Genomic DNA, 25,956 nt, shown 5'->3' on the forward strand with positions numbered 1-25,956 from the left:
AAGTTCTGAACTATTAAGTTTCTTTTTTAAGAAAATTAAATATATAAATAAGTTTTACATACTACAGAATAATACTTAATAAATTTTAGTTTTGTTTACTCTAATTTAAATTTCTAATGTATGTTGTTAGAGTTATTTGTTTTACACTTATGTCAATAACTTGATTTTAATAAAGTATATATAAATATACTGTAGTATCTCTAATTAAATGATTTAATCAAAATCAATTTATCTAATAATTGAAGATAACAGAATTTACTTTATAAAAAATGATAAAAAACTGATTTGAATTCGTTTTCATATTAGTGTAGAGAGATATTTTATTGAAATCTTTTGAAATATTAATGTTTGAAAATTTTTATATATTAAAATATTGGTGATTAAAAGGAATAATTCAGTTAGTTTTTCAAAAATAATAAATTAAAAAAAGTACTTCATAATAAGTAATACAATACATAAGTTAATATAAATATCATTTATCATTTTTTATTTATTATTTAAAAAAATAATTTAATTGCTACGAATATTATACTCATTTAATAAATAAATTGTAAATAATAATAATAATTAATAAAATTATTATTAATATTTTGTTGAATAAATTAAAATTTTATATGTATGTGTTAATATTTAATAACTGAAAGGAAATATTATGTAATAAGAATAAACTATTCATTACATTACAATTACTTAGAAATAACAGTTTTTATTTTGTTTGGAACATAGATACAATGAAATTATGGAGTCATAAAATTTATTTCTAAAGCTGGAAATATTCTAAAAGTGAACTGGCACAAACCTTGACACTCTTCCAGCATAGTTACAAGTTTTAATGCTGGAAGAATGTGCAATGTTATGTTAGTGTGAATGAAATTATCATTTAGTTACTATCAACACGAAAACATTAAGTGTAAACAAAACCTAAATCAAAATCTTGATGATACTTTTACATTTTCATAGGTCTTTTTATGTAATTTAATTTTTCAGTTTTGAGAACATCACACTCAGTGCCATAACTAGGCAGGTGCAACAGGTTCACCCGCCCAGGGCCCGCTTGGAAGGGGGGTCCAAAATGCATGTATTTGTTTTATTATTTTTTCAAATCTAATTAATTAAGGGGCCTAAATGCGGATTCTTGCACAGGGCACAAGAATGGCTAGTTACAGCACTGATCACACTATCAATATGTAAAATTTTTCATATTAAGCAATTAATCAATCTTAATGTATAAAATTTGAAATTTTGAATCCGTTTGTTTAGTTATAGTTCTTAAATACTCTACAGTACATTATAGAAATTTTTGATATTGATAATTAAATATTAAGTTGATACAATTAACTCTTTTCATTACAAGATTTCAATTTTTTTTAAGTGTGAATATATAGGATAAAAGTAATTATGTAAAAATTCAGTTTCTAAAATAAAAACAATTACAAACTTAAATAATAATCTGGTTAATTTATTATTTTACTTTATATATAATGTTGTTAATATTTAAAAAGATTTGAAAATGAAAAACCCAATATTTTTAATATGACAAAGAAAGGTCATCGCTTTTTTTTAGATAACAGATAACAAAATAAAATATTTAAAACATTCATTAGATAAAATTATTTTTGTTGGAGATTTCATAACTGGGAATACTAAAGATACTTGTATATACATAAAGCAATCACTTTTCTCAAATTCTGTAGTGGCATTCCTGAATTTCAGTGTTATCTAGCATAATGACAAACCCGAAAATATTCTGTCTTTCTACTAATTTAACCCCAGAGATTAGCGATGGGGAACCCGTGATCTGTTGGGCACGCAAGGACTTGTGCGACAATTTCAAGGTACTGTACAGTACCGGCATTGAATGGTTAGGAAGTACAGTGAAGCGTCGAAAATCCGGACTAATTTGGACCGGAGTCATCTGGATTTTTAAATCTACGTGTAAATTTAAGTACTGTAAACACCAAATATACCTGCACTGTAGGCTTCATTCTTTATGAAATACTGGCTTGAACCTAAGCAAGTATTTCATAAAGAATATAGGGATACTTATAAAGATTCAAAATATAATTCCAGAATCATTATATATAAACAAAAAATACACCAATCATAACTACAGAATTAAAAAATTACGAATTCTGAACGAATTTTAGAAAATCAACAATGCAAGAACAAAAGAACAAGGTTGAAAGAGCATAACGAAGTGACCATTGAAAGAGTTATCCATTTTTCGACGGCGGAATTCGGACTTTTTTACGCTTCACTGTATTAGGTTTTTATATATTATAAAAAAGATATATATCTATATTTGATAATTTCAAAACTTTGCATACATAGCAGGGGCACCAGTACATTGGGAGCAAATGTCCCCTTTTTCGTCAGGATTGCCCTTTTTCTAATTCCCAAGGGGGCCCAAATTCCATTATCTGCAAAGAATAGAAAATGCACGACTTTTAACTTATTCTGCAAATACTTGTGTAAAATAAACTAATGAAAGATTACGTGTCTCAGTTTTACGATTATAATTTGTAGAATTTTTTACTGGTGGATCCCAGAGGAGGGCAAGTAAGTGTTCGTTTGTCCTCTCTGCGGACGTCATGATCTCCTGCAACAATTTTTATGTAGTTATTTCGTTGCATGTTGACCAAAATCACTCCTTGTTTACAAGGCAAAATTAGCGCTGAGTGTGATCAGTGGTGCTTGTGGGAGAGAATTCATTAGAGTTTGAAGCTTCTTGCATAATGTGCGATGCTTTGTTTATATCCTGTGTCCCCCAGTTCTATAGACTGCAAGCACAGCTGTTATATGGCAAGTGTGAAAGTAGTGTCCTGAAGCTATGATGAAAAGTCTTTAAAGGTCCTTAATTATCAACCTCGTTAATTATGACTCTAGAAAAGTTATCAAATTAACAACAAGGATTTCTCATTAAAATGAAATATTTGTTTTCTTTATAATCGCATTATTACTTCTTTTCATTTACATAGCTTATTGTTATTTTTCTGATATAGGTTAAAAAGTTAAGTAGAATTTTGAAGCTTTTTTTTGTTGTTGTTGTTCTTTTTAATTACTCCAAGTCACAAATTAAACGTTTAAAATTGAAGTTAATAAATTTCGATTTTAGTTTTGACCTACTTTTTCAAAAAAGTTTGCCAATGCTGCTCTATAATCTATATGGTGGGAAAGAAAGTCACTTGACATCCCTGCTACAGAATATAGAATGTACCCAAAGTTAATTCGCTCATGTTAGGAACACATTAGACCGAGGGGAAACAGTGATGTGTGTTATACGCACGGCCACCATCTTACGACGACCATATTGAATGCAACTCCGAAATTGTAAATGGGAAGGGGGTCGTGTGACATCAGTGCCGTAACTAGGGCGGTGCCAGCGGTGCCCAGGCACAGGGCGCAGACCCTGAGAGGGCGCAGAAATGACCTGGGCCAAGTTTTGGGGCATAGTTACAGAAGCTCGCACCGGGCGCATAAAAGGCTAGTTACGGCGCTGTGTGACATCATTTAGGGTCAGAATTTCACAAGGAATTGATTGCTTAAACATTTTATTGACCTACCTCGAACGGTTAAAGAGTTATGCACGTTACATGACGTGCTCAATGTACTGTACAGTACAGTCAGGGCCGGATTATCGAATAGACAAATGAGACAAATGTCTAGGGCTCGGTTTTTAGAAGGGCCCGGTCGAACTGTCTATTTTGAAAAGATTTGTAAGTAAGATAGTTTACTTTTCTGTTGGATAACTGTATATAATAAACAAATAAACAAAAATATATTGCTTTTTATATGGTTATTGTGAATTGTAAAATCTAAAGAAAATGTGTTCTTATGTTTCTTCTTATTGAAAGTAATTCTTCCGATAATTTAGATTTTTTTTTTATAGCGATAAGAATAATATTTTTTATTAATAAAAATTTAAGATTTGTTTTAGTTTTTCACATTATTTAATTTCGTTTTATTTATTGTTATATATATATATATATATTGTGCTCTATTTCTTGTGGGAGAGGGGGGCCCCGGTAAGAAGAAAATGTCTAGGGCCCCAAAGTGTTAATCCGGCCCTGAGTACAGTACAGTACATACATTCTTTGGGTACATTCTATATTCTGTAGCAGGGGTGTTAAGTGACTTTCTTTCCCCCCCTGTAGATCATACTTAAAATTTCAAATCACAGTCATATAGCCCAGGTGCAAGAGTAAGATGCTCTACTCATTCGCTAAAATTCTGTTTATTTTTCTTTCGAGGAGATAGAAATGAACTAAAACTGCTTCGTATCTTAGGTAGAAGATTTATACTGGCTTTTCAACGAATACTATATTTTATTCTTCAGTTTTAATTCAGTTTTGACAGTTTTTCTCAACTCAATACATAGATTTCTATATTTAAGTTTTTACGACTTTCGTCTTTCTTTTTTTTTATAAAACAGATCAAGGTAGAAGTAAGAAATGATCAATTAAGTAAGTAACTTTAATAATTTATCTAAATTAACTTACACCAACCAATTTCCAGTAAATTTTATCATGTCTCAATACTCACTAAATTACAATTCAATTCTTATTACATATATATATTTTTTTCTTATGGAAAATTATTCTGAATTGAATTGGATATTGCATGTAGAATTTAAATGTATGTAAATAAAATTCAAAATTGATGTTCTTTTCTACACTTTATAAATTTATATGTTTTTGATACTGTAATTTAAGTACATCAAAACAGTATGTTAATTATTAATAAACAGATTATAAACAAGTATCTCGAAAATGGATCATTTATTCCTAGTAAATGATAAAAATAATATGAACTATTTCTGTAAGGATAGCTAAGGATAAGATTGTTAAAATGTTAAAACTTCACAATACTCACACGAATGACATAATATCGGAAAAACGCAATAAAATTATAATAAAACAATACACTGTGTCAACATTTCCAGTAATTTTTAAAGCATTTTAAATATGTAAGATTTAACTTAGTTTTGGATCCTACTGGATCTGAAAATCTCCAAATAACATGCATTGACAAAATTACAGTAGACCCTCGTTATATCGCGCTTGTTGGGAGATAAAGAAAAAGCGCGATATAACTCAGTACTAAAATTCAGGGTTTATAGTATAATAAATATATTATCCATGCGTTGGAATCTCTCCTCTACTCTTTCATCAGCAAGTGTTTCTGATATAAAATAAGCTTAGTTTTGCAATACTGAATATTATTCGCGGTTATATAGTATTAAATGACGTTTACGTAAACATCGATATCACAAACGCTCGTTTAGCATTATTTTTTCTTTAACAATGACATTTAAAGACAAATACTGTGATATAGGCCTAAAAAATATCAGTTGTGATTTTATTATACAGTACTATATTTCGTAATAAATCGCTTATTAAAAATTCGTGTAATTTATATTTTTCAATAAAAATTATAAATACAGTAATTGAAAATTTAAAAAATAAATATTGAACATATAATAGAACATCAAAACTTATAAAATTACAGAGTAAAAAGCAAAGCAAAGTTACTAATGAATAAAAATGTAAGAACTTTCTGTTCAGAAATAAAGAAATCTTTTCCTTACACATTCCAATGTGAATTCGAAATTTCACACCTTTATGTGAATTGACACAATACCGTCAATTCACATAAAGATGTGAAATTTCGAATTTACAGAAACTTGTAAATGAGAAGACAATAATTAAAACCAATAAATAAACACTAGGATCAAAAGGAAACATAAATGATAATTGATCTGTCCACCTGTTTTGCTTATTTAGATCTTGACAAATGTATTGTTTCACTTGCAGTGGTAGTTTCAAGGACAACGAAAGGAATAAAATACAGAATTTCATTGGAAAAAGAAATTTAATGACGATTATTTTAAAATTTATTGACTCGAGTGCTTTTCAGTTTGGGGACCAAAAAATGCGCGATATATCCGAATCCACGATATAACGAGGGACTATAAAGTAAAAATATCGTAGATGTAGGTATTAGAATTTCAGAGATGAATCTATGAAGTTTCCAATAATCAATGTGTTACTTTATTTCCATTAATTACTTTTATGCGAACCTGGAATTTATCTTTTATGTTGTAGTGCTACATATTAATTATGCTTTCCAGTTTTCTTGTTTTGCAGCTATGTGAAAAGGAATACAAACATAATTTTTATATATTAATTTTTAGGCTAATTTTTGAAAAGTCAAATCCAAATTGGTTCAATATTAAAAAAACTCAGAGCATTTTTAATATTGAAACACAACTCATTACAACCATAAAAAATGTCTCTAATTATTTTATTGAAATGACTTTTTATAGCTGAGAATGAGTAACGTTTATGAAATGAAAAGAAGCTTTAAATCTGGAAAAGCTCCATATTATCTCTGTTAATATATTGTAAATTATTAACATATTAGTGATATTTCCATCGAAATTTATCATTTTAAATAATAATTATTTGTCAAATTTTCAAATGAAGAAGTTTCTAATAATAATAAGTATGAATTAATACAAGTTTTGGTTAATGTCGGATCATTTTGATTAATAATAGTTACATTAGATTTTACACTAGATAATATAAAAATCTTAAATCGTCTTTAGTAATTTTCTGTATATCTTACTGCTTTTTTGTACGTATATATTGATTTTGTATATGTTTTGTATTATTATTTATTGGTTTTATCTTATTTGTGCATGCTACAAGCACAATTGCGAAAAAGCATATCAAAGATGATGATTGATAAACTTTTATTACGATATTACAGTTTCAGATGAAACAGAGTATGGATAAGTTGTGTATTTCGATCATGTACTGTACTGTACAAAGGATGTTTTAGCCTAAATTTTAATTAGTGTTAATACTTTAATACATTTAAAAGTTGAGTATTAACCATATTAATACTTAAGTTTAAATCTTTATATTTCATTTATCATTAGAATTTTATCACCGCGGTTTAAAAATAATCATTTCATCAACAGCAAGATGTTAAATTTGGACACCAAATGTTTACAGAAAAAATAAATCTTTCGAAATGTAGATATCATTAAATAAATAAAGCTCTAATAACATCAACTTTTATGAATTCTCAAGTTTTAAATGAATAGTTTTTGAGGGGGTAAAAGGAATTTACGAGATTTACACAAATAATAATCTTAGTTTAAATGATACATAAAAATTCTATTAACGTTTTAATAAGTATAAAATAGAAATGTTTAAAGTACAATCGAAAAAATAGTGTTATTAACACGAAAGTAATTATCACCAGTGCAGTCGAGAGAGGAAAGCTGGGGATTTTTTCCGGGCACGGAGAAAAGTTAGGGGCCGTAATGGTTCCCGTCCCTCTAAAATGAATGTTACTGTTACTAACAAAAATCTCCAAGACTGCTTTTTATTAATAGAGAAATATTCTGCGTATTTGATTTGTGTAAAAAATAGCTGATGGGCCCCATATAAACTCTCGACAGCTCCGAGGTTGCCACAACAGCGTGAAAAGTAATAGTTAAGCCCTCACGTTTCTTAACAGTATGTTGGTATTCACATTATTATTCAGAATGGATAGAAATTATAACAACTACCTCATCCTGTAAACAATTAAAAAGAAAAACATGACAGGCATTTATTTAACCTTTTATCATAAATTTCATTAGAAAAACTAGTCAATTTATCATATCCGAATTTAATATTTTCAAATAATATCAGAAATGTTTTCATTTAAAATGCTATTTATTTTGAAAATATATACTGAATCGTTATATAATCTCATTATTACTATTTTAATTATGTTTTAAGATTTATTTTTTTTATCAATATTGTAACTTAATGAAAATACCATATGTAAGGCTGATTGCTTCAAATTTTGCAAGCAAAAATATATATTATTAATATTACATTAACTTAAGACTCGAGAGATACGTCACAAACGTCATGAATGGGATGAATTTATGTAGTCTATTTAATAATTCTTACGAGCAGCACTTACATTAAGATGAAATTTATCATATATTTTTTACGAATAAGTAATAATTGCTGTTCAAATTCTACATAATTAAGAAGTATATAAAATGGTATTGAATACTTTATTGATTTATTTTTGGGTTCTGTCTCTAATTTGACGTGTAAGACAAGCGCTTGATGAATTCGTTTTATTAAAATTTCCTTTTTTTTGTCACTAAAGAATACGATCCATCTTCATCTTCCGCTACTCGACTAATCTCTTGTTTTACAGTGAAGTATACCCAAACTGGGATAGGCGTTATAAAAAATTATAAGATAAATTTAATGTTATATTAAATATTTAATATATAACCTACTTTTATGTATTTATATATATACATATAAATATATACTTCCATATGGTATTTAGGAAAGTAAAGCGACGTTGAACGTTGCTATGGCGACGAAATTGTTGACACTTGGGGTTCGTCTCGTCATTAGGCATCGTGACATCTAGAATGATGGAGAGTCGACTTAGCTTCTTAATTACTAGATTCAATTATCTTTACCGAGAAAAGAACTTCTGAGTAATGTATAAAAAAAAGATTAGTGATTAAATAAAAGCATTCGAAATGCGTAACGGAGAGAAAAACGCCTGTTCATTACACAACGACGAGAAAGACTCGTATGTCAAAAGAGCGCAATTGTCGTCAATCTAATAAAATAAGCATGGGTTATATAATTAATTAAACTAATTTTCGTCATTAAAATAAGAAGACAAAATCGAATTTTCGTTATAAACTTTACCGAAACGGGGGTTAAAAAAAGCTAAATCGTATCACGTGACTCAAGTTTTAAAGTGCTATTATAATATGAAAAAAATATATATATGTATATTTGAGGGAAAAATAACGCTAGTTAAGCCATTAAATTCCAGAATTTTTGCGTAAAATAGTTGTTTTTTAAAGGATTTTTAAGTTTCAAAAGTACGACGAGATCACGTGCCGGCACTGATTTGCATCTTTTTTGAATATTTTATTAAATGTTGGAGTTTTTACATATGGAGCGTTTGTGTTAATATCAGGCTGGTGATTTCATTAACGATTACGACGTTGAATGTGATTATTAGTGAATGGTGATGAAATACAGATTAAGCGCGGAAATCAAATTGCTAAATAAAAAATATCGTGGAAATTAATTTTGAAAGTTTTTAAACCAAATAAAAGTAAATCGACAACGGAACCTTTTTACAGGAACAGGATGTTACACTTCCCGGCTAATCATTACCAGAGACGTCAATTTTCAGATTCGATTTTTAAAATATCGTATAGTCAATCAATCGATTCAACTGTCATCTGGTACTGTAAGGGGGCGTATTTAACCACGTGGTCAATCGCAGCGTGAATTCTCAGCTGACAGCAAAGTTTTCTGCCAGTTAGACACTGTAGTGCACTCGTTGTCTCAAAGATCTGCATGTTATAAAAGGACAGGTGTTCTTGTCATTTAACTAATTACCTGCACTTGATGTACAAGTACAAGCAGGTCAAATTTGCTTTTCTTATATTATCTTGATGGAGTCAATGCTGATTTGTTCATTTTAAACAGATGTGAGTGTGCATCTGTTATGAAAAATAACAATGTTGACATTAATATTTTAAGATTTAATTTTCATTCTTGAAAACATTTGATTTCAGCCATCTGTTAGAGGAGAATGAAGGTGAAAGTTCATATTATATAGGTGATTCCAGTGTGACAGAACCATTACTCACTGATTCAAAAGCTTACAATGCTAATCAATCTAAAGTTACCTTTCAACTTGGTAAGTTTAAACTGTAATATATATTTAAAAATTTAATTTTTAATGAGATTATTTGAAATAATGTGTGTATAACAGTAATTTTTGTTACAATGATTAATTTTTATTAATTAATTAATTTCACTTAATGGGATATTACATAATATAAATTAATTTTTATTCAAACACATACAGTTTGCAAAATATATAACGCAGTAAGGGCATAAAAAAAATTTAAACAATAGTGAAGTACTATTCTACAGGAAAGACAAAGTCCATTAGTTGAATTTGTGCATCGTGCTGTTAGAGTATCAGTTTTATTGGATACTGTTCGATTATGGCCATATATGTCAATACGAAAGTAATAAAAGTGCTATAAATAGTTAGATAACTTCTTGTGTGTATATTTTTTTTTATCGAACAATAAATAAGATGGAATATCATTCTTAGGTGAAGAAAATGTGAAACAAGTAAAAGATGTAGATGATGATTCTAATCAAAAACCATTGAGTAAAAAGTAAGTTATTTTAATCTTATGTTTTTTGTGAGTAGTTTAAATTCTTAAATAATTATTAATAATTTTTAGAAGTGATCATTATCATCATCACCACCACCACCGGAAACATCGTCATCGACATGAACCTCTTCAGAGATTACAGTCGGGTTCAAATCTCGAACATGACAAATTTTCTTCCCATCAAATTATAGAACCAGAAGAAGCTGCAATGCTTCAAACTGCCGATTTGGATGATTTAGCAAGTATGAAAATTTTTAATTGAAATTTTATAAATATGAGCAATTCTTCAAAAATTAATTGATAAATTTGAATGATTTGTTTTGAAATTTAGACTAAAATCAATTGATATTAATAACATGGAATATTAAGAACTTAAAGAAGTTTTTTATATAGAAGAATTTAATGAATATTTGATCTGAATATATGAATACTCGGAACAGTATTAATATTAAGCAGTATTGAAAATCTTTTTCTAGGATTGTATTGCAAATCTATATAATTTTTTTATTTATTAAGCAGTTAAATTTGTTCATCACTGTTAAGAAAAAATATTTGTTAATAGTAATATATACAATTATTATATACAGTAAACAATTTTCATTATTGATCAAAATAATGTGTTGAAATGTTATATCAAAATAATTTTTGACAAATATAAAATGTGTGTTTATACAAATAATATAAAACTTATTAATCTCATCACATACCTTAGTCATTATTGGATTTCTTCTATAATAATTAAGAAAATTAAGATTAATCTGAAATAAAACACTTTAGTCAATTTATTTACTTCATAATGGATAAGACACAGTAAATTAACATGTTCAATTTTCTTTTCATTAAGAATTCTATTACATTACAATTTCTAATATTACATTATTGATAAATAGAATGTATAGTTATGATTTTCTGAACTTAAACAATATGTGTTTGAAACTTGTACTGTACTGTTTTTATGGTCAATGACATAGTTTTAAAATTAATGTTTGTCGATTTAGAAATTTTTCCAAATGTAATTTTAGTAGTTCAAGATTTATCTTAAAAACTAAAGCATAGACCATTTTCAGTTCTGATTTATTATAAAACTAATTATTTTCTCTTATTCTTATATTTACATACATTTTTGTAAAAATGAAAAAAAATTAAATTTTTTAATAGACTTTTTCAGTTGAAATAATCTAGTGCAAAAAGTGCAGATTCAATACAGTCAGATAATAAATTAATTCTTGAAGTTAGAATCCATTGATGCCACTAATTCATAAAAAGCTTTTTATGAATTAGTGGCATCATAAGCAAAGTGATAACAAACATAACTTAAAATATTTTGTTTTAAATGTTTTCTGGATAAACATTGTGATATATGTATATCTTAATATTAGTAATATAAAATGCCTTGATATTTGAACAAAAAATATTTTTGTCAGAGACCTAAAAGTTGCTACCTTTTTTATAGGCATTATTATTGAATTCCTAATGTCTTTTACATCTTGTCTTGACTTACACCTTGTGCACATGCAAGATTCCTCATGCAGAATGTTTGTTTTTACATTTTGTTTGTTTTAATTTAAATTTGTATTCTATTTTTTGAGTATTTATTCTATATTGTTTTGTTTAAAGAAACCTGAAGATGACTGTTTAATACAGTGGAAAACATTTTGTTTTTACTTAAAATTTTTTTTGTTGCTGTTTTTTGTTCTTTTAGTGTGTTTCTCTACTATATACATCCAGTATACTGTTGATATACTGATATACTGATGATTAAAGTTTTCTGGCTTTTCTGGCCAAAATACAAGAAATTGTAAACATTAAGTGATTTTTTTTTTTTCTTGGTTATTAAGCTTAAGCATTATAGTTAAATTATCTAGTACAGTAAAACTCATTATTTTGAAACTCAAGGGACCAAAAAATAAATTATTTCAATTCAGAATAGTTTGGATAATTCAAAGTTTTTTGTAATTCTTGAATAAAATTATGATATTATCTTATATAATTTCTCCCATTCATTTACAAATGCATTAATATTACAAGTTATTACTTAGTAATTTAAGCTATTTTGTAAAAACCATCAGTTGGCTAGTACTCAATAAAAATTGAAAATGTAACCAAATTATATTCAAAGCAAGATCTGAAAATAATGTACAAAAGAAGCTGAAGTGCTTCAATAAGAATTGCCATGAATTTCATCTAGAAGATCATTGGCTAGTTCTATGGTATGAAAAATTCACTGTCTTGAGTTTGAGATTATGAAAACCATGCAATCTGATGAAAACAAGCTCTATTAATGGCTAAAGCCATAAGAATGCATTCTATTTGGAATACACATGTATATTTAATGGACTTTTGAATTTCGAAACGATAGATTTTTGCAAAAAATGTCAAACAGGATTAAATGCCAAACAGATTTATTCCATAAAAATAAAAAGAATTCTCTTTTCATTGGCAACATATATAATGTCTAAATGACCTTGAATGGATGTCTGATAAATCAATGTATAATTGGTAAAACTGAAACTATCACTTAGACATGGAAACTTTCTTATAAAGACTTAATATGATGGAAGATTTCAAGATTTCTGGTTCAGTGAACCACAAAACAATAGTTTTGTGGGTCACTGAACCAGATAATGACTTCAAATTTTATTGTACACATATTTTGAATTATCTGAACTAAAATATTTGCAAAATCCTATTCTCTTGGCTGGGAGCTGGACTTAATTCAAAGTATCACATAATTTGAAGTCATCTTATATTGAAATAACCAGATTTTACTGTAGATAAATGATTAGTTTCATACACAAAAAGAAATCCATATCCACTTTAGATTTGATAAATAAAATTTCATGCCCTAATATAAAAACTTGTTTTTAAGAACACAAAACAAAACCTTTTAAGTTTGCAATCACATATTTAAACAAACCTAAGCAAATGAATTTTTAATGGCTGTCATCAGGCTATAACATAGGTCAAATAATGTTTAAATTGTAACAGAATAGAGCATAGAACAATCAATCTTTGAACACACGTTCAAAACTCAGACCAACGTTGCAATTGCTGGAAGTCATAATCATGTTTTACAAATTAATAAACATATACCAGAACATTCATCTACAGGAAATATAGCATCATCTCATTCACCCCAATTATTCTATATGGCTAAAATCTTATACTATGCTCTTCATGCCTGAGAAATAATTGTCTGGTTGTTAAAATTTATGAATGTACCTTTTGTGTCAGTTTACAAATCCAAGATTCATTTTATACCATGACTGTTCATTGACACCTTCTAACAATTATTGCATTTGTTCACTTCATTGCCACCAAGTCTTCAGATGAATGTACTGTCAGGCTGTCAACATAAACCCCTTCCTTTGTATCCTGTTAATGTTCACTTATCCTGTACTTTAAAGAACACTTCTTGATACTCACATAGTCCATGTTTCTGTTAGTCCTACAGTCCATAATAGGGAGACTGTAATCCTTTCTAACCTCCAAGTCTACATGATTGTTGTCATTTCTAAAAAGTCAGATTATATATTAAAGCAAGAACCTTACTATAATCTGACTTTTCTTACTCATGCTCCTTACTATCTTGTTACATGTGCCATTTAGATATTTTTTTTATAATGCATCACCACTAGTATCTGTATTCCCTTCTTCTGACAGTCATTCTACTAACTACTGATTAAAACAAAATACTTATTTCTACTTATTAAACTGTAAATTTTTAAAATATTCTAAAAGCAGGATATGAGTTAAATTTATGAAAGTTGTTTTTGATGCTGTTAAAATGGAGTCATTTCAAAGCTTTATTGGTAAATAAATTTGTTTAATTCTTATTGTTTTTATTCATTAATTAAATAACTGATACACTTGTATTACCAAACAGTATGCTGGATTATTTATTGGAGTGTATTAGGATTTATTAATTAATTAGATACAAAGCAATTTGACTAGAGAGATATGGTTAAGATGCCATTTCATGATAAATTTAATAAATAGAAATAATTTAATTCTAATGAAACCGTGTTTTAATTTATGTTGTTTTATGTTGACACAATGGAGTGACGTTTTTCAAAAACACTTGGCATATTATTCATCACTTCATTTAGTTAGCACGCCGATTACAGGTCGCGTTTCGGGCATTCACCCCTCTTCAGCTAACTAAATTTTAAAAATTAAACATAAGAAAATTTATACATACTAATACAAATTACATAATTAAAACATACCTTAGAAGCACAGATCATGAATATACAGACCACAAATGCAATGTTCTCTGTCTGCTTTCATAGATCAAATGAGAGAAGTGTGAACAGACTGGCGGGTTTGATGACAGACCCTCCAGATATAAAAGCACATCTGGAAAAACACATAGGCAGACGTGATGTAGCCACTTTCACAGATCAAGTAAAAAAAGAAAAAGAAATAATTTATTTCAAATTTAACTCTGAAAGTGAAGATTGGATGGAGGTCCTGTAGCATGATTGGCAATGCACCTACACAATAAGTAGGAATTGCGGGTTTGAGTCCCAGGAGTTCTGGGCTGATTCTTTCCTTTTCTTCCAGATTATTTCAAACTAAAATCAATTTATTTCTTATTAAATTTATCATGAGACAATGTCTTAACCATGTACCGTTTGTTACCTGTAACCAAATTGCTTTGTATTTAATTATCAATTAGTCTTAATGTAGTCAGATAAATAATCCAATAAATCATTTGGTAAATAAAAATAAATTAATTACTGTATTTTCATGTATGTAACTTGCAGAATATTGCTAGAACAAAAACAAAACCTTTACATATTGCACTCCATTGTATATTCCTTGGGATATACATACCTATGAGTGTTAGATCGCGCAAGTGCATGGCCAACGAAAGGACAGGAAATACGAATAAAACAAAACTTTATTTTTATTTTTATAGAAAAAAAAACAATTTTTAACAAAACACTTTCACACAAAAACACGTGGTTCACACAAAAGAAGCACGACTCAATGATAATTAGTTACAATGAAATATTATCCGAAATATTATAAACTAAGACTTAAAACTAACTTACAAACTATAGAGAGGAAAAAGAAAAGTTAGATAGATATAGAGAAGTATAGAAGGAAAGTATAGGGGGTACCCAGGATAATGATATGTCTTCGAGATCTTCGAGTCGGGGAATTATGTTCAAGGTGCTGGCTACTATCTTTTTTCTTTTCCTGTTGTATCTCTGTGTTGCTGAACGAACCATTTGGATTCTCTCTCGCCGTCCTCTCCATCTCAGCTCCACACCAAGAATGACCGTTACTCCGTTCTACGTGCCTCGGGGTCTTTTCACTCTCTTCGTCTTTCCCCTTAATTCCTGGAAAAGGACTGCCCCATCCGCAAGGAAAGTGAAAAATCGAAAGATCGAGAAATAGGGGAAATAAAGAACAAAGAATTGAGGGATTAATGTTAGGCTTATGACTATCGCGTATATACAAAATTATGGCGTACCGTCACATGAGAACAGCCATTTCTCTATAGACACAGGTTTGTAATTACAAGTAAAAATTAGTGTATAATCTTCCCCCATTGGATAACTTTGCATTCCTTTCAAATTATTTTCTAAACGTTGTTAACCTGTATTAAACACATGAAAATATTGTAATTTAGTTCTAAATCCAGATTATAATGAAAAGAGCTAATTTGAGTTTTGAATTAAGATGCAATTTTATTGAAAATTACAAAGGTATTGGTTATTAAAGGATTTTACTGCTTGTTTACAAACTCATTTACTATAATTTATTATTATACAGTATTTAGTTAACTTTTTTGAATTTATTAGGCCATCGCTTTGAGAATCCTCGTGGTATTCGAAGACATAAGATTCAAGCGAAAAGTTCTGTATCATCCTTTATTCACCTCAGTAGAAAAGAAGGTGTAGATGTAAAAAGTTTACCTTTTGTGAAGAAACTCTATGACCATCAGCCTCATGAGGTATATTTAATAGCAATATCTATAAAATAAATAAATTTAAATAGTGATGTTTAAAAGCTCAAAACTTCTTTTTAGATATTTGTTGAACTTGATGAGTTAGTTCAAGGTCCTACCCATCAAGATCTTGAATGGAGAGAAACTGCTCGATGGATTAAATATGAGGAGAATGTTGAAGAAGGGGCTGAACGTTGGGGGAAACCCCATGTAGCTTCTTTATCATTTCATAGTTTATTATCTCTTAGAAAATGTCTAGAACAGGGTACATATAATTTACTGTTTATTAAAATATTTGTCTAATCATGTTATTTCTAATTGATATTTGTAATTAATTTCTGCCCAATTATTTGGCTGATGATTGTTTACAAAGTATAATATATATATATTTTTATCTCTTTAGGTACTGTGCTGTTAGATTTGGAAGAAAAAGATTTACCTGGAATTGCACAGAAGGTTGTTGAAAATTTGGTTGCTACAGATCAATTAAAACCCGAAAATCAAGGTGCTGTTCTAAGAGCACTTCTTTTGCGACATCGTCATGTTAATGATAGGAGTTTAATGTTTGGAATGAGAAGAAATAGTTCAGTTTATTCAAATCTCAATCAACTTGTGGCAAATGATAAGAGCAAGTATGAAATTATAAGTATTATTTTAACTTTTTTTATTCCATGTTAATTTTTATTATTTTACTTGATTAAAAAAAAATTTAATTCTTTTTATCATCTAAAAACTAGACTAATAAGTACAGTAAAACCTGTCTATGGCGACCACCCACGGTTCCTTCAAAAAGTGGTCTTTTAGACAGTGGTCGTCCAATACAGGTGGTGCTGTAATACCGTATTTCTGTATTTATTTTGCACACTTTTTAACTGTGTTTCTAGTAAGCAAAACTCGAGGTGAGCAAAAATACATGAATTGTTTTCAACAATAGAGCTATTTTGGTATTGTATTTTATTCTTATCAGATAACTCGATTTACAGGAGTTGTCATGATTTTATAAGACAGATTTAATACCAATATTTTAACGATTAATACAATACTCACATTTTCTCGATTATAATGCACTCTTTCTTTTTTCTGACTTAATTAATTCAACTTGGTTCTTTTTGTTCACTCCTCAGTTACGTGTATTACTTCATCCATATACAAGCACGTTGTATCTCTCCATCATTTTGGTTTTGGTTTTTGTTAGTTTAACCTTACTTTAACTTTAAAAATACTGTTTTTTTTTTTAATATTTGATATTTTCTTAAGTACAATAAGAAAAATTATTAATTAATAATAAAATGATTTTATTATTTTTTCTTATAATACAGTTTCATTACATTCGGTGTGCGAAATCAAAAAAAGAAGGTTGGCTGTAAACTGATTTTTCATTAATGCGTTTATTGTTTTTTAAATATTTTGCATGCAAAAATTACTTGGATATTATTTTTCTATAAATATCGTGGAAATAAGGTAGGTTGATACAGAAACTATTTATTGCATAAAAAAAGAATTAATTAAGTAAATAAATTTTATCAAACAATTTGACCAGCCGATTAATTGGATCATGTACAATATTTTTATACCTCTAAGGAAAATACTGTAGGGCTACAGTACAATAAATTGCATTTTCCCACAGTTAAACTTTGCCACTATTTCCATTTGTGATAAACCATTTTCACTTTTTCTGATAACTTTAACACAATCTTCTAACCACATCACTTGGCATTTCTTTGGTTTTCAAACAATTTCGTACAAACTGAAATGAATTTTGTTTGTTGCTAGACTAATTCATTAACACCTGCACCTAATTTCAAGGGTGGGAGAAGTGCCCAAGGTGGGTTTTAAACAAGAGTTTAGACTAATTCATTATACTAAGGGGGGGGGAACATTGTTGAGATGGGCTCGAACAAGAGTTTAGACCAGATATATTCGTGGAAGTGGTTGCTCATTACAGTTGTTGTATGTTGTTTCGGACCAAAAATCAATGCCCACATTACACAAGTGGTCATTTAATACAGGTAACTTATACGAAGAGACTATGTACAAACTATTCCGTGAAAACAAACTTCACCCGTGACTACCGGTACATATAAAGTCTAATCCAGCAACTTCAACGTTTAAATTTCCGGTACAAACGACGAAAATTAACAGAAAAAACTAACGTTTTCGAATCTCCATCGAGATCTTCTTCAGGTTCATTAATGGAATGTCATGAGAATAGAACTCTTTTGAAGTTCAAGAAATCGAACATCTCCAGCATGCGATGACAATGCAAAACATAAGATTGATTTAATAGACCTGAGTCTACTATCGTAACGTCGCAAAATATCAATGCTGGAAATAAAACCATGTCTACCATCATGGATTGACCTCCGAGATGTATCGCCACACGTACGATAAAACGTTGCTGTCTTTGTAATTAATGCATTTCCCCAATTTGGTAGCTCTGTAAATCTCCAGGGTCTCCAATGCCCTAATTTGGTCCGTTTTGAACGACTTCTTAATGAGGGTGGCGTTATCGAAGTCCGCTCTTACATCGGGGTCCGTGGCGTACGTCGACAGGGCCGGTGGTGTGCCTTTTTTGGCAACGTCATTCTTATGCTCAGAAACCCTTTCTTGGAGGGATCTCTTGGTAGAACTAGGTCCCTTTGGAACCTGCAGTCTCTTAACGGGATACTATAAATGCCTGGTGCCCTTAAAATGCTCGGTTTGTCCTTGGCGTTTCTGAAAAGCGAATAGATAGATGGCGTTCTCGTGTACGCTAACTTGGTGCCCTTCCTTAGCGCTATTTCCCTGTACAAGGAATGGAGGTCTTTGTTGTATAGTACAACCGTGTGCTGGTCGGGGCTCGAGTTAGACTCACTCCGCCCTGCGGAGGTGTGATGCGCTGTGTTTGTATTACAACAATTACGAGCTAAACTGCGGATAAGGCTACTTCTGTATCCATGGCTAGTGGCAATGTCTTCAATGTGTTTTAGCTCTGCGATCGTGTCTTCCCTTTTAGTATTATGGGTGAATGCCCTATTTACTAACGCCCTGAACGCCGCAATTTTATAAGGGTACGGATCCTCAGACCCAGCGGGTATGTACATAGGTAGGTAGCCGGGTTTGTAGTACACCCGCGTCTCAATAATGTTTATATCGAGCTGAATGGAGACGTCTAAAAAATGCACTCTGGTGTCCGATATTTGATCAAGCTTGAGCGTTAGACCAAACGGGTTGTTATTTACGATGTGCAAAAAATCATCGACCTTCGGCTCGCCCTTCCATATGATAATCACGTCATCCACGTACCTACGGTACAAAATAATGTCGGGTGTAAACATGGGAACGACACCCCTCTCTAATTGCCGTATAACCAACTCACATAGGTCGCCCGAAATTGGGCTCCCCATGGGTACCCCTCTTTTTTGTAGATATGTGGTATTGCCGAACCTAAACAGCGAATTGTAGCACATTAGGTGTGTGAGTTCCAGTACATGCTTGCGGTGTGCCGGAAGACTATATTTGGCCAGCAAGACGTCCCTGAGGGCGCAAAAGCAAGGTTGGAGTTTGATGGATGGATACAGAGCCTGAAAATCAAGCACCGTGAGGTGAGCGCTCTCTGTTAGCTGTGTATGTTTCAACGCGTCGACCAGCTCTCTGGAGTTCTTCACCGTTAAAGCATAATCTTCTAGATGTCCAGCTAATATGCGGTGTAATTTGTTCTCTAGAATTCTAGTGGGGGCTCTAGCTTTATCCAGTATTGGTCTGAGGGTTTGAAGTTCAAGAAAACTATCCAGTTTTCTTGACAAGAAAACTATCCAGTTTTCTTGAACTTCAAAAGAGTTCTATTCTCATGACATTCCATTAACGAACCTGAAGAAGATCTCGATGGAGATTCGAAAACGTTAGTTTTTTCTGTTAATTTTCGTCGTTTGTACCGGAAATTTAAAGGTTGAAGTTGCTGGATTAGACTTTATATGTACCGGTAGTCACGAGTGAAGTTTGTTTTCAATAGATAGCTATGCCGGCTAGAGCTTACAAGAAATTAACGTTGGCCTTAACCAAAGCAAGGGCTAAACTGAACTTTCTTCTGGAATGTAAGAATAATAACGTGTATCCCATGTCTATATTCAGGATACGTCTACCATTGGGATGTGAATCCTTAATACCGAAACTTAGATTGTTGTGTCTGAGAAAAGCTATTAGAGCATCTAGGAAGAACGTATACTCCTGCCTCAACAAGGTGATCGAAGCAGAAGACGACCTCTTTGAACATAACCGGGCGTTCCTACAACTTGAAAATCAAAAGGTAGCCGTCTTTCAAGAAATATTGGCAAGAAAATTGGCCCGTAAGTACAAGAAGAAATTGGAGTGGATAATGAGTAAACAAAAACCCAACAGGAGAAAGGCACCCCCCACACCACTTGTCTGCTGGGACGGCATTGTTCCTCCAGCTTGCCTAATCGAAGCTATGGCGCACGGCCCGATGTATACTCCGGGCTCGTCGAGACCAATGCTGGAAACAGTTATGCCGGATATTGAAAGAATGGTGCGCGGATTGGATGAGGTCTACAAGGAGCATTACAGATGGAGGGCGGCCATGAAAATAAACCATAGCAGGCGTAATGAAAAAGTGAACTTATGGTGGCAAATAAGAAGAACCAAGAAATGGCTTGCAGAAGAACGTATTATTCTACTAAGGGCGGATAAGAACAGGGCATTGGTTCTACTCAAGGAAGAGACCTACAAGACAATGATGATGCAATACATCGCGGATACTGAATGTGAGCAGGTGACTGATAATTATGTGAACAAGCTACAGGCTCGGGTGGTACGGTTCACGAGCACACCCCTTGCAAAAGCGCAAGGTTTGGACAGGGCGGTGGTCGCGTCACCAGATACGCCCAGGCTCTTTGCTTTTGCGAAAACGCACAAGCCTACGCCGGCCCTCAGACCAATACTGGATAAAGCTAGAGCCCCCACTAGAATTCTAGAGAACAAATTACACCGCATATTGGCTGGACATCTAGAACAGTATGCTTTAACGGTGAAGAACTCCAGAGAGCTGGTCGACGCGTTGAAACATACACAGCTAACAGAGAGCGCTCACCTCACGGTGCTTGATTTTCAGGCTCTGTATCCATCCATCAAACTCCAGCCTTGCTTTTGCGCCCTCAGGGACGTCTTGCTGGCCAAATATAGTCTTCCGGCACACCGCAAGCATGTACTGGAACTCACACACCTAATGTGCTACAATTCGCTGTTTAGGTTCGGCAATACCACATATCTACAAAAAAGGGGGGTACCCATGGGGAGCCCAATTTCGGGCGACCTATGTGAGTTGGTTATACGGCAATTAGAGAGGGATGTCGTTCCCATGTTTACACCTGACATTATTTTGTACCGTAGGTACGTGGATGACGTGATTATCATATGGAAGGGCGAGCCGAAGGTCGATGATTTTTTGCACATCGTAAATAACAACCCGTTTGGTCTAACGCTCAAGCTTGATCAAATATCGGACACCAGAGTGCATTTTTTAGACGTCTCCATTCAGCTCGATATAAACAATATTGAGACGCGGGTGTACTACAAACCCGGCTACCTACCTATGTACATACCCGCTGGGTCGGAGGATCCGTACCCTTATAAAATTGCGGCGTTCAGGGCGTTAGTAAATAGGGCATTCACCCATAATACTAAAAGGGAAGACACGATCGCAGAGCTAAAACACATTGAAGACATTGCCACTAGCCATGGATACAAAAGTAGCCTTATCCGCAGTTTAGCTCGTAAGTGTTGTAATATAAACACAGCGCATCACACCTCCGCAGGGCGGAGTGATCCTAACTCGAGCCCCGACCAGCACACGGTTGTACTATACAACAAAGACCTCCATTCCTTGTACAGGGAAATAGCGCTAAGGAAGGGCACCAAGTTAGCGTACACGAGAACGCCATCTATCTATTCGCTTCTCAGAAACGCCAAGGACAAACCGAGCATTTTAAGGGCACCAGGCGTTTATAGTATCCCGTTAAGAGACCACAGATTCCAAAGGGACCTAGTATATATTGGTTCTACCAAGAGATCCCTCCAAAAAAGGGTTTCTGAACATAAGAATGACGTTGCCAAAAAAAGGCACACCACCGCCCTGTCGACGTACGCCACGGACCCCGATGTAAAAGCGGACTTCGATAACGCCACCCTCATTAAGAAGTCGTTCAAAACGGACCACATTAGGGCATTGGAGACCCTGGAGATTTACAGAGCTACCAAATCGGGGAAATGCATTAATTACAAAGACAGCAACGTTTTATCGTACGCGTGGCGATACATCTCGGAGGTCAATCCACGATGGTAGACATGGTTTTATTTCCTGCATTGATATTTTGCGACGTTACGATAGTAGACTCAGGTCTATTAAATCAATCTTATGTTTTGCATCGTCATCGCACGCTGGAGATGTTCGATTTCTTGAACTTCAAAAGAGTTCTATTCTCATGACATTCCATTAACGAACCTGAAGAAGATCTCGATGGAGATTCGAAAACGTTAGTTTTTTCTGTTAATTTTCGTCGTTTGTACCGGAAATTTAAAGGTTGAAGTTGCTGGATTAAACTATTCTGTGCCAGAAATTTTTGCCCGTTTTGACAGGTGCCCGTCGAATGCAGGTGGTCGCCTAAGCAGTTTTCACTGTAATATCTTTCAATAAATTCTTGCAGAACTGGAGAAAATGTTGCTGTAAAAACTAAAAAATTTACATCTTAAAGCAACTCTAGCAATATAATAAAGAACAACATTTTCAACCTAATTTCATAGGTCTACCTCAGTTGTCAAATATATAATTGACAACTTGATGGGGGTTAGTTCAAGGTCTTACCTATCAAGATCTTTAATTTAAATAAATTTAAAAATACAAAATAGATCATATAAAGTTTAAATCCGAAGCAAAAATTTAAAGATAAAAATAATGAACAATAAATATTAAATTGTAATAGTAATATATAATGAAATCTGACTTAATCAAATTTTTAATATGATTTTCAAGCAGTTGCTAAAGTGTCTGTATTGCAGTAGTTAACACAGCTGTTGCTTCTATTTACTTTGTATATCTCTAACACCTCAAAGTACCTAAGGAAATTAAGGTCATTGGCGAGTTGAACAATTTTGGCTTCATCACAATTTACTTGCACCTCATGATGGCTAGCATATGCTGCTAGGGATGGATTGTCCAGTTTCTTGTTAACTCCATACACTTTTTTAATTCTTTGAGGCATGTTGATGTCATGTTTCTGTTGAGGTAGAGGTCTTCAGTCAGAATGGAATTCATTCCAGAGGAATTGTCATAGTTATAAAACATTTTGTCATTCTGTAAAATCTTGAATGCTGTAGGATTGCACTCAGCCAACCATAACAACTTAAGCTTGGTTTGTCTCCATATATATTTTTCATAAGATAGAAGGAAAGTTGCATTTTTGTCCTGTCTTCACATTTCACTTGATTATTTTCTGGTTCTGGATGATTAAATGTTGCATCAAAGGTAGTGATTGAATGTTGCATCAATTCCATCATATAATGATGCTGTTTTACTATCTTTTTGATGTAAGTAAGCTCAGTGTGTCTAGGATGCTAGTAGAATGTATAAAGGCTCTTCTTATTAAAAGATCTGAATACAGAGAGCTTTAGATCATGGGGAGGTCTGAGTTTTATTCTTTATAATTCAGTGTAATTTAATTATTTTTATCATATTGATTCGTATATTGAGAAAAAATATTGATGTATAAATACTATAAATAAACTATATTATTATTTTTCAATATTGAGAAATTCCTAAGTGTTTGTTTATTTACTTTTATGTACACTCTCCTCCAAGGAATAAGCATGACATGAAAATTTTCAGATAAAAAGTGAATGTGTGAGTTTTATCGAATGAAATTTGTTGTATGCTTTGAGCGTAATATGCAAACATTGAATTATAGTAAAATGCACATTGGCTTTGTTCAAAATACACAAATTAAACCATAGATAAAAACCGATGTTTTGTTCTGTGTTTTGATATTTCAATTACAGATATGACAGAAATTCCAAAATAGCCAGTTTGTTATGTCCCAAAGAAGGCATTTCAGCAATGGTCAAAGATGGTGTGCAAAGGCTAGGTTGGAATCCAGTCACTCTACTAAAGAAGCTGCTTAATTCTTCAGATTTCACTGTTCTGTGATTTTACCCCTTTTGACCCAATTCCAAATCACAGTACTCAAGAGCAAGCTCCAATGTGCTCTCATAAAACAGTAGGATTTCTGCCTTCTGACTTCATTGATCATCTGATAGCTGGCATGAATTATCTTTATGCAGTCTGCATTAGTGTAAAATGAGGTCATATTTCTTATTGACATATTCCTCATTCATAAGTATGTTCTGTCATTTTGTTAATTTTCTTGAATGTCACATTATTCATTGAAACTGTTTTTGTAGGTATGCTAATAATTGGCAGAGTTCTATTCTGTGACTGTAAAATTTGAAATAAATTGCTATAATAGTTTCTGATTTGTGTCCAATTTTCACTTTTATGCTAATTTTTTGTAGGGGACTGAAAGTTGGAGGATATAAAAAAATATACAGTCAAACCTGTTTTTATGCGGGGGATAGGGACCGCATTAAAAAAAACGCATTAAAAAAAATCTCACAAAATTTCACGAATGGCTGTAAATAATAGTTTTCGCGACACAATTAAAAAAATAATTTTTTTTATGCGGTCAACAGGGACCGCATAAAAAAAGTCTCACATAGAAAATAACTCAAAACCGTACGAAATAGAATTTATTGACAACAGATGTCAGCACTTGACTGCATCGTCTGGTCTATCGTCTGTTTTACATATTTTTGTCCAGGTGGTGTTTTGTTGACTTAAAAAGTAAATTATTTCATTTTTCGCATATTCATGCAATAATATTACTATAATAAGTGCATTTATGCTATAATAAGTTTATTTAGCTATAATAAGTCAACGTAAGACATGACGAATCGCACGAGACTAGTCGCCAACTATACCGCACAAATTAAAAATTCGCATTAAAAAAATCGCACAAATAAAAATCGCACATAAAAGGAGCGCATAAAAACAGGTTTGACTGTATTAGATATTAATGGTTAAAGTTTATAATAAAAAAGTTTATTTTTGAATGTCGTAATGTAAAAGAAAATATATCATTTATTTATTTCAAAAATGTTTACATTTGTAAATAGATCACCAAAAATTATTTCTATCGGAAGACGGGCTTCTTATAGTCCTCAAGAAACAGTGGATAAATCAAATGGAAAGCATAATCAGAGTACAATTAAAACAGTATCTTCAGACACTAAGGTAATATTATTTTAATTGTTTTTTTTTTTTATTTTGCACTACAGTGACCAAACAAATCATTTCAGCTTCAGCCAGAATTAGAGGTTCTTGTTAATCATGCTAAATCACAAGATGATTTACAAAAGATGGACACAAGTATTTTAAAACGTATCCCAGAAGGAGCTGAAGCAACTACAGTTTTAGTTGGTGCTCTAGATACCTTGCAGCAACCCATAATAGCTTTTATCAGATTAGCCAAAGGTCAAATGATGCCCAATCTTGTTGAGGTATTTATATATTAATTTTTAGAAACATTTTTAATGAAAATTTTTATATTAAAATTATTTTAATATAATTTTTACATTGTATTTTATTTATTACTTATTGGGTGTATTTACCTCATAGATATGTTTTTGTTTGTTGTTC

At 31.6% G+C, this 25,956-nt stretch overlaps 1 protein-coding gene across 3 annotated transcripts in view; it reads left to right on the forward strand.

The window, feature by feature from the left end:
- The window catches only part of LOC136986575 (band 3 anion transport protein-like), a 107,893-nt gene that overhangs the window by 40,342 nt on the left and 41,595 nt on the right, over positions 1-25,956 (forward strand). For all 3 annotated transcript variants that reach the window (XM_067284156.1, XM_067284155.1, XM_067284154.1), the window contains exons 6-13: positions 9,635-9,759; positions 10,186-10,252; positions 10,322-10,494; positions 16,069-16,220; positions 16,296-16,479; positions 16,618-16,846; positions 25,434-25,551; positions 25,617-25,817. In XM_067284156.1, coding sequence (XP_067140257.1) covers positions 9,635-9,759; positions 10,186-10,252; positions 10,322-10,494; positions 16,069-16,220; positions 16,296-16,479; positions 16,618-16,846; positions 25,434-25,551; positions 25,617-25,817 — 1,249 coding nt within the window. The remainder of the gene's footprint in view (positions 1-9,634; positions 9,760-10,185; positions 10,253-10,321; positions 10,495-16,068; positions 16,221-16,295; positions 16,480-16,617; positions 16,847-25,433; positions 25,552-25,616; positions 25,818-25,956) is intronic.

This window comes from Centruroides vittatus, unplaced genomic scaffold, assembly GCF_030686945.1.
Source record: "Centruroides vittatus isolate TY-2023 unplaced genomic scaffold, ASM3068694v2 scaffold_1152, whole genome shotgun sequence".
NCBI classification, from domain to species: Eukaryota; Metazoa; Arthropoda; class Arachnida; order Scorpiones; family Buthidae; genus Centruroides; species Centruroides vittatus.